This window comes from Dermacentor albipictus, chromosome 1, assembly GCF_038994185.2.
Source record: "Dermacentor albipictus isolate Rhodes 1998 colony chromosome 1, USDA_Dalb.pri_finalv2, whole genome shotgun sequence".
NCBI lineage: Eukaryota > Metazoa > Arthropoda > Arachnida > Ixodida > Ixodidae > Dermacentor > Dermacentor albipictus.
In genome coordinates, this window is record NC_091821.1 from 169,975,625 (window position 1) to 169,989,894 (window position 14,270).

Consider the following 14,270-nt stretch of genomic DNA (forward strand, 5'->3'; position numbering starts at 1 on the left):
AACATCTTCTTTGCAATGCGCACAGCGCCGTTTTCGTCATATACAGCATTGTCTGCGGTGGTGGTGGTGGGGGTGAAACTTTATAATGCAGAAATCTATGGCGCGGTTTATGCCTGGGTGGTTCCCTCTGACAGGGCTTCACTGGCAATCGCGGCTCGCCGGGGCTAGTCGAGGGTCGCCAGTTCGCTTCGCAGGTGCAGTTCGGAGAAACTTGTCTCCCAAGACCACGGAGTGAGTCTGTGTGTGTGCTGCGACTCGTGGCGAGATTACCTCGTCCGGACGGTCGGTGCATTCGTGTGTTACGTGCGCTAGTGTCGCTGTGTGTTTGCTACACCAGGGACATGTCCGAGACGTATTGGCGGCGAGGAGTTACGGAGTCGCCATCTATCGGAAGCGCCTCGCTGGCGTAGTATGAGGGATCACGTGGCGCGCTCCTCATAGGTTTTGCTGTCAGCACTCACTGAAAACACCACGCACGAGCTCTCCCGGACATTTCTGTACGCACTTTCGAAACGAGAGAAGTTTTTTATTGTCTAAATAATAATCTTGGGCAAACTGAAAGCACAGAATGGTTTACAAACGCTATCTCTTTAACGATTTAACTGCGCGCGGTCACCGCGATGGAGTCTGCCGAACCGGCTTCTTGCGTGAAAGGTAGGTAAACACTGAGAGCAAACTATGTGAAATACGTTCTTATAGTGTTCGTATAACTAAATGGAGCGTAATAGAATGAAGCCTCAATGCAGCGGTCGCACAGATTCGCAGCGACCGACTGCGAGTCTGCATGCTTGTCCGCGCAGTTTCGCTTTCGCCACGTGCGCGTTTTCGCACCGTGTCATAAGCTTTAGGCTTCAGAATATGAGCATTTGACAGTATACAAGCAACCATTGTAGCGTGGGCGCTATCAGAGCTGTTCAAAAATAATTTCATTGTAGAGACTTTGACGCCATCGGGGACTGTGATGTGCCGTCGCGACGATTCAATCTTGTCTTTTTCTTCTAAATTCTTGGACGTTTCAATATTATTTCTCGAGTTGCGTCGCACTGTATGTTTATCGGTGTTCTCAGCGTGCGATTTCGCGCTGCTGCTTTTTTGTAATACAGTGCATTAGTTCGTAACACAAACATTACCATATGTCATGCTTTCTTTTAATGTGCTTCTTACCGCTCCCTTTCCACTCCAGTGAACTTGCCAGTATCTATAGCATCGACAAGTTCATAGACCAAACCGTCATGACATTAGTAGGGCAGTGGACTCGAGCGAGCGTCTCAATGCGCGTTTTCCGAACATCGCAGACCCGGCGCCGTAGCAGAAATCTTCCTCGCGTCTGTGCTTGCTGCATACCCGAGTTGTAGCCGACGACTGCTTGTCGGTTTTATGTTTCGCGAGCTAAGCTTCGCGTAGCTTCTTGTCCTGCAGCTACGTGTGAATAAGGCTGACACCGGGCTCCGTTGCGTACGTCCGGCACTGCGGCACCGAGCAGTAGTCTACCCTGTTGCGCGTCTTCAAAGGCAGCCACTACCTACTGTAGTGCTTTCAAGCGTTGCAAAGGAGACACTTTAAGCGGGAAAATCTCGCCACTAAATTAGGACCGCAGCGTACGAAGGAATTTGAACTCTCGTTTTCAGCTCGCTTCGGTGCTCCCGAAGCAGCCGACGCGGCCGCTATGTCCGCGTGCTCCCTAATAGACGTCACGCCGACGGTGGCGCCAGCTTTTCCAGTGGTGGAGCTCGAGGCCAATATCTGTCTGCGGAGATGGCGTGTAGGCGGGACAAGTGTGGGTATGTGTTTGTTTGCAGGCGGCGCAAGTCCCTAGCCCGGTGTTTGAGAGCTTTGTGCGGGGGAGCGTATTGTCTTCTTTCGAGACGTTCGTCCTGCAGTATTTGTTGACTTGTGGTTGATAACTCGTGGGTCGCTACTCGATATGTTGGGGGCTGATGGACGGTGTGGCCAGCAGCTTAGCTACTGAGATCTCGGGCTGCGCATTGCGCCTCCTCGTTGCACCGCAGGCCTTCGTGCCCAGGGCACCAGACGATACCGTGGGTCCACTCTAGTGAACGGCCCAGGATTCGAATGGCTTGTATAGAGAGTGTTCCATTCATGTATAAAGACACGCCGCTTGTGAGTCCGTAAGGACGCGTGCGGATCTTCGCTTGCTCTCGGCGTCGCGGAGTGCGACAGCGATCGCTGCTGCTTCTGCTGCTGCGCTGCACGCGGCGCGGATGGAGGCAGAGGCTACCAGGTTCCCCTGATTGACGACGGCGGCTGTATATTTCGTCTCGCGACGTGGCGACGAGGGATACGGGCTAGCGTCCGTACGTATGTATCGTATGTATATGTATCGTATGTATCGTATGTATACGTATGTATCTGGGTCTCTGAAACAGCGTTTGTGCAGCATGCGGACACGCGCTGCTCTTCTCTCTTGATTGTGGGTGGGGTGCATGTTCTTGGGGATAGGGTCTACTACAATGTTCTCTCTAATGTGATTAGGCAAGAGTTGTGTTTCTTCTTTGCAGTACTGAGGTGTCAGCGGGTACCCTAGCCGTTGAAGAAGGTGTCTTCCCTGTTGAGTCTTGTTGAGGCGCTCCCTCTGCGCTATGAGCGTGGCACTGGCTAGCTCCTCAAAGGTGTTGTATACGCCTAGCGCTAGTAATTTCTTTGGGCTTGTGCTTGACGGTAGTTGTAAGGCCGTTTTGTACGCCGTTCTTATAAGAGTTCCCATGCGCTCTGTCTCGCTTTTGCGCTTGACTTGATACGGGAGTGCGTACGTCACACGGCTGATGACGAGGGCTTGTACCGGTCTGATGGTTTCGTTCTGTGTGAAGCCATCTTTGGTGCGCGCTACTCTGGATATGAGTGGTGCGTTGCTTCTTATTACGTGACTCAATTTCTCTGAGGCTACCTTTATGCGATTGTTCTCTTGGACGTACATACCTAGTAAGCATGTTGTCGGGACTCGCTTTATAGGTTGCCCTGCAATCTCGAGACATATTGGCGGTGCTCGTTGTTTCTTAGCTTGCTTGGGCCGAATTTGAAGGTACTCCGACTTGTGTGGGGCACATCTCATTCCTGCTGCCCTTAGACATGACTCGATGCGTACGACAGCTGTCAGTAATGTGTTCTCTCTGTCGCCGTATATATGAACCCTTGGTTGCACATAGGGTGATGTAGTCGGCATAGAAGGCACATCCGAGTTTGGGGATGTTTTCCAGTTGTAATGCAAGTTTGTCCGAAGTTGAAAAGGAAAGGAGATAGTATTGATCATTATGGAGTACCGTTCTGCGGTAGATTACATATGTCTGACTGAATGCCTGCTATGCCGATGCGGGCTTTGCGGTGACTGAGAAAAGCGACGGTATACTGATATGTTCATTAAAACTTCTTTCTGGGCGAGCTGGTGGATACTTGCTTTGACATATAAAACAGCGCTAACATATGCAACCGCAAAGGAACAAGGACGAGGCACAAGCGCTGACTGTCGACTAAATTTTTTGACGATAGTCGGACACCTAATATAAGGCGAAAGGCAGAGATGAAGTGGAAGGGAGCGATACAATCGGGAAAATATGACACCGCGCATCGATGAACGTACGTGCAGGCAATCAACAAAAAGAGAAAAAACAGAAAAAGGGAACAGATACTAAAAGACAAACAATTCAGTCATCGGTCGCTTCTAAATATTCAAGCTCTGCAGCCAATAGCTATATTGAGGGGGTGCTTACGCACTTGCTGCCATATTTCTTTATGTGGAACGCTTCCAAACTGATATACCCGTTCCCCGCATCCTATGGCGGCGAGGCAATCTAGGATGGTTTCGTGCACTATATTTTCAAAAAGTTCTTTCCCCGTCGAGGGCTGGGAGTATGTTGTCGTTGCCCGGTTGTGGGTTGAGTACTGATTCCTTGAGAAGGAGGAAGACGTCCTGAGCGGAGATATCTTTCTAGAATCCGTACATCCAATTGGAGGGTAGTCCATGTACCTCCATGAATTGTTCAATTCGAGTGAATGCGATTCGTTCCAACAGTTTGCCCAGGCAAGACGTGAGGGAGATCAGTCGTAGTTGACCGAGCCTGCGCGGTTTGGGTATAAGGACTACCTGAGTGGTAGACCATTCCTTGGGTAATGTTCCTCCCGGTGCCCAGATTTCTTCGTTCAGCTGCTATGTTACGTCCTCACACCACTGCGTATTCGCGGTCGTGGATAGCGGCGGGCAGGTGAGAGTTCTCGCCCTCTCTCGAGATGCCTCGGGAGCCCGCGAGAATTCCCGCGCGTTTCAGTCATTGTTGCCGGCGAGAGCATTGACCTCACCGCACACGTGACGACTTCGGCGCCTGTGATTGGCTCGCTCGGGCTTGAAGAAACGCGGCCCCACGAAAAAATAGGTTTGATACCCATCCTCGCGCGGCAGAGAATTCTTGCCGCAAAGCGCATTTCGCGGCAAGAATTTCGCAGCAATAAGCGCGCCGCCTTGCGCACGCTTATTTCCGCAAGCGAGGACGTACCTTAAATGCTTGGAGGGTTTCACCGCTTAGGTTCCTGAAGATAGCGTTGGTGATCCCGTCGGGACCCGGTGCCGTGTTTTTCTTGAAGCACTGCGCTGCCGCGTATACCTCCGCATACGTGATGGCTGCATCGAGTCTCTCGTTCGGAGGTCCCTTATAGTGAGGGTATGGGTTCGGATGCCCGGTCTGGATTCCCCTGTATACATTTGCTGGAGTTCCTGTATAAATTCATCCTGGGTTCCCGGATATTCGCCAACGATATTTTGAATGGTTGTGTTTTTGTTTTGGTACTCGAAGGATCGAGGATGCTGCGGAGTATGTTCCACGTATTTTTCGTGCTGAGCGTACTTTTTAGCGAATCACAGAACTTGCTCCAATTGTCCCTGTGTACCTTCAGGGCATCATTGCGAGCCATAATTGCTAGCGATTTAGCTTCTGTTTGCGTCATCTTTTGGTGAAGCCTCTGCATGCTTCCCACAAGTGTATTAGATGGTTGTCGATTGCCGGCGTGTCGGCATCGGTTTGGTAGGCTTTGGTGTTGGCGTCATATAATTCTTTGATGAGTTGGGCCCACTTCTTGATCGTGGTTAAGCGGCTTTGGTGTTCTGGGAAGGGTGGACTTGTATATGTAAGTGGGACTGTTGCCTTTCCCTGAAGTTCGGCCAATTTGTAATTTTGGCCTTCCCTATGGGTCGGCGTAGTTTCGCTGAGGTGCTGGTGATTTCGATAATGTAGTAATCGCTACCCAACGAGTCCTTTAGGACCCTCCAGCTTCTCCCTAGGGTATCGTTGGTTATGGTAAGAGCAAGGGTCGTGTCCTTGCTGGCGCTGTTTCCTATTCTAGTAGGCGTACCTGGTACAGTAATTAGTGTGTGTCCGTGGCGCTCCATCCCTTCGAGGAGCTTGGTGACCTTGGTGTCTGCTTTTGGGTAGCCCCACGTGTTGTGCTTTGCACTGAAATACCCGGTTATAATTGGGCGATCGCGGTGTTCCATAATTTTCTGTAGGTGCCGGAACAGTGACGCGAAATCAGCCTTTTTGTCGTGGAGGGGGTCCGCATACGTCGCATACGACTTGTTTTGATCTGTTTTTCTTGATGGGCCATATCGTGATGGTGAGAAGTGTGGTTTCCTCGCCGGGGAGTACTATTATTGTCGTTGCCAAATCTTTGCGGACGAGCGTGGCCACCCTAGGGTGGTTGGGTTCGTAGTGTATTTTATACCCCATAATTGGTTTGGTTGCTCTCCCGTCTCTTGCAGGCAGATAATGTTCGCGGTGACTAGCGGCCCCTGTACGTATTGCGAGAGAGATGCGTGCTTGCTTTTAATGTACCTACAGTTCCAGGACCAGATCGTGATGCGCTCGCTTTCAATTTGGGTTTTACGGGTGATGAGGGGACTTAGACGGTATTGTGATGTCTGTTTCGTAAGTTATCGTGCTACAGTCCTCTGTCTAAGAGCGTATTTTACTATTTTTCTGTTTATGTTAGGGTCCCTTGGTTACGGGCTCGTTAACGTATTTCTTTAATTCTTCGAATTCCGCAAAAAAACTGTTGAAATTGTTGCTTTAGTTGTTGTATTATTTGTTGTTGTGATTGTTGTAGTGCTTGTTGTAATTGAACCTGAGTTACCAGGTTCTTCTCCGACGGTGAGGGCACCTGGGGCCGCTTTGCTGGTGGTGTTCGGGGGGAGGAGGGCATTTGTGCTTATAGTGGTGGATGCGTGGTGAGAGTGTTTATCTGCGGTAATTGCGATTGTGGCGATCTTTCACGGGTCGCAGCCTGAGCCGATTCGAGCATAGCCACTCGTTGCGTTAAAGTTTCGATTTTGTGCTCGTAGTTGGTCAGACGCTGTTTTTGCGGCCTATTTTCTTCAATGACTCTCTGGTATTCCAGATTTTGTGTGAGTTGAGTTGAGTTAAGTTGTTCTATAGGCTACTGGTGAGATTAGACTTGCAGTTGCTGCCGGCAATTGCTCCACGGTAGCGACACTTAAAATAATTAAATCACGTAATCTGACAGAGACCTCCCAATTACAAATGTTCACTCCTCAGTTCACCATGTGGAAGCCAAATTCGTGTCCTGTAGGTAATTTAACAGAAGGCGAGAGACCTCCTTCCTACACAACCGGTTCCCGCTCGGGAAAACTATGTCCTGAAGCGAACTGTGAGGAAGTCCTGTGTTCTTGAGGGACCCGAATAACACCCTCCTTTCCGCGTTATACACAGTACAGCACATTAGGTAATGTTCTATGTCACCGCACACACCACACGTTGAACATAATGGTGATAACGCCAGGCCAGTCTTAAACATCCACGCAGGTGTACGAGCAGAGCCCGTGCGAATGCGGAGCAGTAAGGTGGCTGGGTTTCTTTTGAGACCCTTGATCACACATTGCTTGTGAGGTGAGCTCCACAAAGAACTGAAGTGGCATGACACCGCTTCTCTGAAGAGTCTCCCGTCTTCTTGAGGCACTTTTCTCAAAGGAATCCCAGACAGCGCTCTATGGGCGAGGCTGTCCGCCATCTCGTTGCCTATGACACCTATGTGTGATGGCACCCATTGGAATCGTATGGAGAAGCCTTTGACACTGAGATTTTGCACCGAACGTAGGGAGCTTAGAGATAAGGCATCAGTAGGGAACCCGTACTCTAACCTTTGAAGGGCGGATTTCGAATCTGTAAGAATGACAACAGGTTGAGGCGTACAAAACCGTAGCTTTTTGAGAGCTGCCTCAATGGCAACGCTTTCGGCCGTTGTGGAAGACAGGACTGCAGTGAAGCGAACGGACCAATCATAGTTCAAAGAGGGAATGTGAAAAGCAGCTGCACTAGATCCTCTGACCTTGTCCACAGAGCCATCAGTAAAAATTTGAAGATGACGTGCATATTCTGTTTCAAGATGTTCCAGTACGAGCGAATGCGTTGCCGCCAAAGGAGAACTCCGCTTAGCACGAACGTGAGGAACTGCCAACGAACTATCGAGGCTCGCGAAAGACCAAGGTGGTTTCAACCTCTTAGTTCGACCTCTAGCGTCAAGACCTAGGTAACCAAGAGTATTAAGGGCCAAGTACGCTCGGGACTCGGATCTCTTTCGAAGGCGCTGTAGAAGGGCTCGGCCGGCTGCCGTCTGTTTGAGGCGGCCAATTTGCATCAATAACCTTTGTGAAGCGACCAAGCTAAGAGGTCTCGATAGAGATTCATAAAGTACTGCATTGTTAGGAGCAGTCTGCGGAACGCCAAGAGCCCTTCTTAGGCCCTTTCTGTGCAGAACCTCAAGTCGTTCCAGCTGTGATATCGATGGGGAAATTAAAGGGAGCTGATACATTATTCGACTCGTCACGAGTGCATCGTGCAACCTGATCATTGAAGAAGGGTGATTTCCCCATTGCTCACTTGCAACTCTACGGATTACATTGAGACGCGAAGATATCGATGTCACAACCGAGTCCACAGCTCGTCGCCACTGTAGGCGGTAGTCAATAATGACGCCCAAAAAGCGCTTGTGTTTAAATTGTCGAAGACAAAATTGATTAAGGTCTATCTTGAGCCGCGCATACCTTCTTCCTCTACCTGGAAACATGATGAAGCCAGATTTTTCAACCGAGAGAGTCAACCCAACAACAACAAGATTTTGTGTGATCGGTGTGGATGTACTTCGTGGCTTGGGAGAGACTGCTTCCGCCCAGCTTACCTCATCTCTTGGCTCCTGCTTTCTGGCCGGTGGTGACGGGTTCCTTTTGGGTATCGGTGGTGCCCGGTGCTCGCGGCTCGGTGACCGGGAGCGGGAGCGATGTTCGGTATTGACCGACCGGCCGCGAGCGTCCGCCCTGTTGGTCTCTTCATCTTCCGAGGCAAACCATCATTGGGCTTTCGGCTTCATCGGGACCGACGATGGTGTGGGTCTGGGTCAAACTGGTTTGATTCACTGCTTGAACGAGAGCTCGCTGGTTGGGTGAGCCTCCCCGAACAAGTCGCAATTTATCGCGCACTTGTGCCCGTCGGTTGGGTTAAGCAGTCCGCAGAGTCTGCAGACGGGTCGGTCCAGGTATGTGCGCATGTCGGTACGGTGGCCCTTTTCCCTGCAGATCTCGCATACTTGGAGCGTCGGTCTAAATAGGTAGCAGCGGAGTCCATCTCCGTAGTGGTACACAACTCGTGGTAGAAGGGACCCAATGAAGGTCAGCGCTGCACTTTGGGTGGCACCGACGATCCTCACTCTGAGTTGGGCCATGAGGGTTTTGGTGGTTGTGTGCAAGGATATTCCATGTACCACTCTTCTGAGGGTGCCTTAATTTCTCCTATCGTGGTGTATGCGCGCACTGCGTGACTTCAGCCGCTAAGTGTTAAGGTGTGCACACCTTAACACTTAGCGGCTGAAGTCTACGAAGAAGTCACCGAAAAAGCTCGCGACACATATGTGTCGTGCTTTCTCGTGGTCGATAGGATGGTTATGATGAATCCTGGGTTGATTATCAGTATGAATTTGTCATCGGTGAACTCGTTCTGGCACGCGTAGATGATCGCTCGTGCGAGTGTATGAGCGAGCACGTTTATTAATGGTAGTCCTTGACTTGTACGAATGATTACCTTGTAGTCATTTTTCGGTAGGGGTGGAGGTCTAGCAACTTTCCGCGTTGTTGATGAGATCTTAGTGCTGGTTGCGGGATCCTGGGGCTTTACGCTACCTCGCCGCCTCTCCAAGGCTTCTTACTTGCGTTGCTTTTGTGTTCGGATTGATTGCCAATTAATATCTTCTCTCATAGTGTTATGGTACAGAGTTTCTTGGCTCACCGGTTCGGTAGTCCATACCTTCTACTTCAAGTCCTCCGGAGGTTGTATGGAGAGGCTCGACGATCGTATAGTCACTTCGTTCGCCATGATTAGGCCTAGTGCCGTCGCGGAAATCCCGGCCGGCGAGGCGAGTTAGGGTTCGGGTTAGCGGCCGGTTTGGGTTAGCGGCTCACCCGTGGTGACGAAACTTCCAAGAATCTTCCTGGGGTCCTCGGTGGTCAGATTTCTACGCGGGTGGTGTCGATACAGTCCTTAGAGCGTTAAAAAGCTAGTGAGAGTGTTCCGGAGCGTTTGATGGCGAAAACACTATCGAAAGCTCATGAAACTGCGGAGCCCGATGGGAGCCGGTGTTGAGTCGACTCGACTAGACGAGGCGCGCCGCACTGTGTGCTGTGGCGCCTAGAGAACCTTCAGAGACGCCAACATTCTCGGAGTTACCGAGGCTCTCAGAACTCCGCACATGTCAAGCGCGAGTGTTGCGCGATGGCTGAATACAATGGTCAACCGTTGCATATTGCAGAGATGCGGTGTTCTTTTGGGGCATCCTGCAAAGACATTTAGAAAATACATTGCCGGTAATTACTGTATATTCAATACATTTTCTAGCATTTAAAAACCCTGGCGGCCCTCCATATGGCATGTTGATTTCTTGGGACTGCACTAGTCTGTGGAAAAGCTCGATATGGGACAGACATGGACAGACTTTCAGGTCTACAGTCATATATATATATATATATATATATATATATATATATATATATATATATATATATATATATATATATATATATATATATATATATATATATATATATATGTCCATAGTGTGCACGCGGAGCAAGAACAACAGCAAGACTTAATGTTTTTGTTGGATGCATGTGTTTGTCTGCCTGTTCGTGGGTTGCTTTGCTGAGTTTTTCGGCAGTTTTCAATATAGTAAAGAAAGAAAGTTGTGGGATAGCTGAGTGGCTAGCGCATCTGACTACCAACCGCACATATCCGCAGCGGCATGAGTTCGATCACAGGTGGTGGGCAAAGTTTAGTTTTTCTCAGTCATATATGCAAAGCTTGAACAGCTTAGGAATATACGATCGCGCATATCACAGTGGCAGAAGGCCACAAAAGCTCTGCTGGAAATCTTGAATGCAACCGAACTGACTAACCGGACTGACTCAGCAACTGACTGAGCAACCGTATACTGCCCGTCTCTGACACAGCGGTGGGAATTTTCACTATGTAGGCGATTACAAGGCACAGGAACTCTTGGCTTTCTCTCGTTCCCTTAACTTTTTCCATCCGCTTCCTCCAGTGCAAAGTAGCCAACCGGGCTCAATCCTGATTAACTTCTCAGATTTTTCATTTGTCATTTTCTTTCTCTCAAGATGAGGACTGGGGACGACACGCAGACCGCTGTGCCTACGCAGACCGCTATGTGGCTGCGTTCTGTATGCCTTCTTGTGAAGTTGCTTGTTCTGTAGTCAGCTGGACCACCTCGCCTCGTCTAAAATTGTAGAGGATGCAGCTATAACAGCCGCTCTATACATTAAGTAGACTTTCTCTGTTTATGACGTAGTGCTTCAAGTATGGTACAGGTACCCTAACGCACGCCATACTTACTGGGTATGCCCCAGAGCACTCTCTTCTACATACTTCTTCATTCGCTTGAACATCTCTCTTTCCCTTCTCTATACCTAGGAGAGATTGATCGCTCCACCGCAAGAGCTGCGGCATACACCATGGCCACTGTTGGTAGCCCACATCAAGCATATCAATAGACCCAGACAAATGGACTCACCATCAACATCAAGACCATGGACTAAGATAGAACCCAAGAGCGATGGCCTTTTCCTTTTCTCGAGCATCCCTCCTTCCCTTCCCTACACCTGGGAGAGCTCAACCGCTGCACCGGAAGGGCTGCGCCGTACACTATGGCCACTGCTGGCAGCCCACATCAAGCATATCAATAGATCCAGACAAACGGACTCACCATCAACATCAAGACCATGGACTCAGATGTACCCCAAGAGCGACGGCCTTTTCATTCCCTCGAGCATCCCCACGAACAGCACTACACAAACAGAGACGCCCACGAACAGCACTACAGAGTCAAAGGCGCTCGCACAAGCCAAAAGTTCTCAGAAAGCACAGAAGTGCGTAAATATACGGGCGCGCTGAGTCAAAAGTTGCTCCCGTCTTAAGGAATGCCGGAGAAGCACCTCTCTTCTTGTCATTTCCTTCGACTTGGTCGTGCGCCAAGAAAAGAGCTTTAAGTGGACTATATACGCCGTGCCATCTGCATTTAGAGCACGACGAAGCAAGTTCTTCGATCCTTAGCAGCGGCGGTCCCTTTCCGACTGAGCCAGAATGCAAAAACATTCCCGTATAACAAAATTTCAGTTCGAATCAGCAACTGCAAGTGGCAGAAATTAATCAGAAGCCCCGCACGGAGTCTTTCGTAGCCCAGGGGCTGCGTGGAGACGTTAAGTCCAATCGATCGATCGATCAATCAATCAATCAAGCAACACATATCTAAGCAAGTTTTTTTCGGCAATGGAGGTATAGACGGAACAGCTGACTTTTGTTTCGATAAAGTTGCTTATAGGAACAGTAAAGAAACCTACAAAAAATTAATGTAACGCCACATCGTACAGGGTTTCCACTAAGGCTTTGAAATGCTAATCATCTTGAATGCACGTGCTCAAGTCCGTATGTATGTCGGTCAGTGCGGGACCACACCGTCCGAGCAAGGGTTCCCGGGCATGTCGTGTACCTCGACGAGTCCACAGCAAGTGGTACACAATTTACAACAACAAAATACCTATTTTTAGAGCACGAGATTGTCCCGTTCACTTGAATTTCTAACCTTTCTGAATTCTCGGCGCCGAACCAGCGAAAATATAAGCTGTGTAACACGAAGGTATAATTAAGAACCATCTCGTTCTCGCTGAATTTCCTCGGTTTGTGAGCTCCTTATGCGAACTTCTCTTTTGCTCTCACTAAGTTCTTCACATCGGACAAGGGCGGTCCCCGATGATGCTGTGTATATAGCGACTGGTGCCAGCAGATGCTGTGAAATGTTAAAAACAGTGATAATAAAGCTTGACTAATGTTTGCTTCCCAACATTTTCTATCTACTTCCATTCAAGTCGATTTGTATACTAATTACGTTCAAATACGAGAAAGGTTCACCACATAGACTCCTCACATCATCAGTGGAACTGAGATGCGGGAACTTCACTGTTGCTGTGGTTACGTAGAAAGCTTTCCCAGCGGCGCAGTACGTGAGGACAACATGCAAAGTTTAGCATAACGGAACCTTTTGTGCTGAACGACGTTTTAGTAATAATATGGCATATTTCTTCCATTCCTTTTATTCTCGGAAACAAGGGACGTGACGCACGGGTTTCAATCTAGTTTTGGTTTTCTTGCAAAGCAAGACTTCACAAAGTACGGCACAACTGACGGTGGAAGCCAAAGCACAATGCATTTTCAAATGGAATGATAGACCTAAAGCCAGCAAGTTTTTGCATCCAAGAAGGAAATTTCATTGCACTGCATATCTTTTCTTCGGCGCACGTAGCACTTTGCCATGAGTGCGTCTTCTTGCACTGCATGAAGCCAAAGCTACGACGCAGACACAGGTTAGCAATTTAGCCGCTGAAGCCCTGAAGCCGCCTTCGTGGTGGCATGCGTTATTCATTTCCTTTGAAAAACCACCTGCTCAAAAGCCTTTCTAAATCCTGCTCGAGAGCACCGCCGAGGGGCATTTCCGAACCGTCTATTTTGCAGCTGTTCGTGCCAACGTCTACGGGACGTTTATATCGCTTCGTCTTGGCCAGTGTTAAGCGTGCGAGTGAATCAAGGGATAGAGCACGCACAGAAAGAAAAAGAAAGCTTGCGTTCACTACACCAGCGAAAAATAGATGGTATAAACCGCTCACAGGACAGTTCCACGGCTTCAGACATTCACTATTCTGCGACTGCATGTATGCAGGTGGGAAAATAAGTGCTCGCGCAAAAAGTTGTTTCGGAGCACAGATAACCGTCAAGAGCACGAAAGCTGTTCATCAGTTACCAAACTAAAGGATTGTGAATGCGTCCTGCTCAACGCACCATGCACAGCTAATAATTTTGCTCAACGAACGTGCCGACTTTATGCTTCGTCATATCGTTGTCGCCAACGCGGATTATCAAGCCAGAGGCGCGCCGCTCGGTAGGACCTCTTCCCATTTCACAGATGAAGGCCTGTATTGAGAAGAACAGACTGGTGGGTAAGTTCGTACTGCATGGCTTGAGGTAAAGCACACGAGAGCAAGTAGGACAACAGAAGAGGACGCGTAGACACAGCGCTGTATCTTCGTCCCCTTCTGTTGTTCTACGTGCTATGTTGTGCTTTACTTCAAGCCCGCTTGAATTTTCTTCTGCCTCTCTTAGCCATTCAAATTTGTTACACGATCATGTTCTTTAAGGCACATTTGTGGAAACAGAACGCTTAACTATGGAAATAACGCTGGTAGTGGTGTTATCACTGTCATGATCATGTAAAACACGGGCGCAGTGCAAATAGCGGGCGTGCCTCCGATTCGAAGCACTGTTTCGCCTAGGGCTAGCACTTAGGCCAGGGATCCTCCAGGCGTAGAGATGATTACGTACGGGAGCAGGAGTGAAAGAAAAGGTTTATTTACATATTGAAACAAGTAGTCAGATTATAGTCAAAGCTCTCACAGTCACACTCGAGAGGTCCGTTTTAAGCAGTTCTTTTTCCCTATAGTTCCCTACGCAAGGGAATTCGATGACCTTGTTGCGGCCGATTATAGGGACGGTACTGTTCACAGAACTCCGGCTCTGATGTGCAACCTTCAAAGCAAAGACGAGGCAATCTGGAAATGGGTTCACGCGCCTTCCACGAAAGTCGTCGACACTTGCTTCCTTGCTCTCCGTGACGGTCAGCTTGTCAGGGTCAGGAGACTGGCC

At 49.2% G+C, this 14,270-nt stretch overlaps 1 protein-coding gene across 1 annotated transcript in view; it reads left to right on the forward strand.

Annotated features, from left to right (window-relative positions):
* Positions 1-12,362, forward strand: part of LOC135905736 (uncharacterized) — a 48,245-nt gene extending 35,883 nt beyond the window's left edge. The window contains exon 2 of the mRNA XM_065436750.1: positions 10,992-12,362. Within this exon, the coding sequence (XP_065292822.1) occupies positions 10,992-11,471 (480 nt within the window). The 3' untranslated portion in view covers positions 11,472-12,362. The remainder of the gene's footprint in view (positions 1-10,991) is intronic.
* Positions 12,363-14,270: the final 1,908 nt, after the last annotated feature.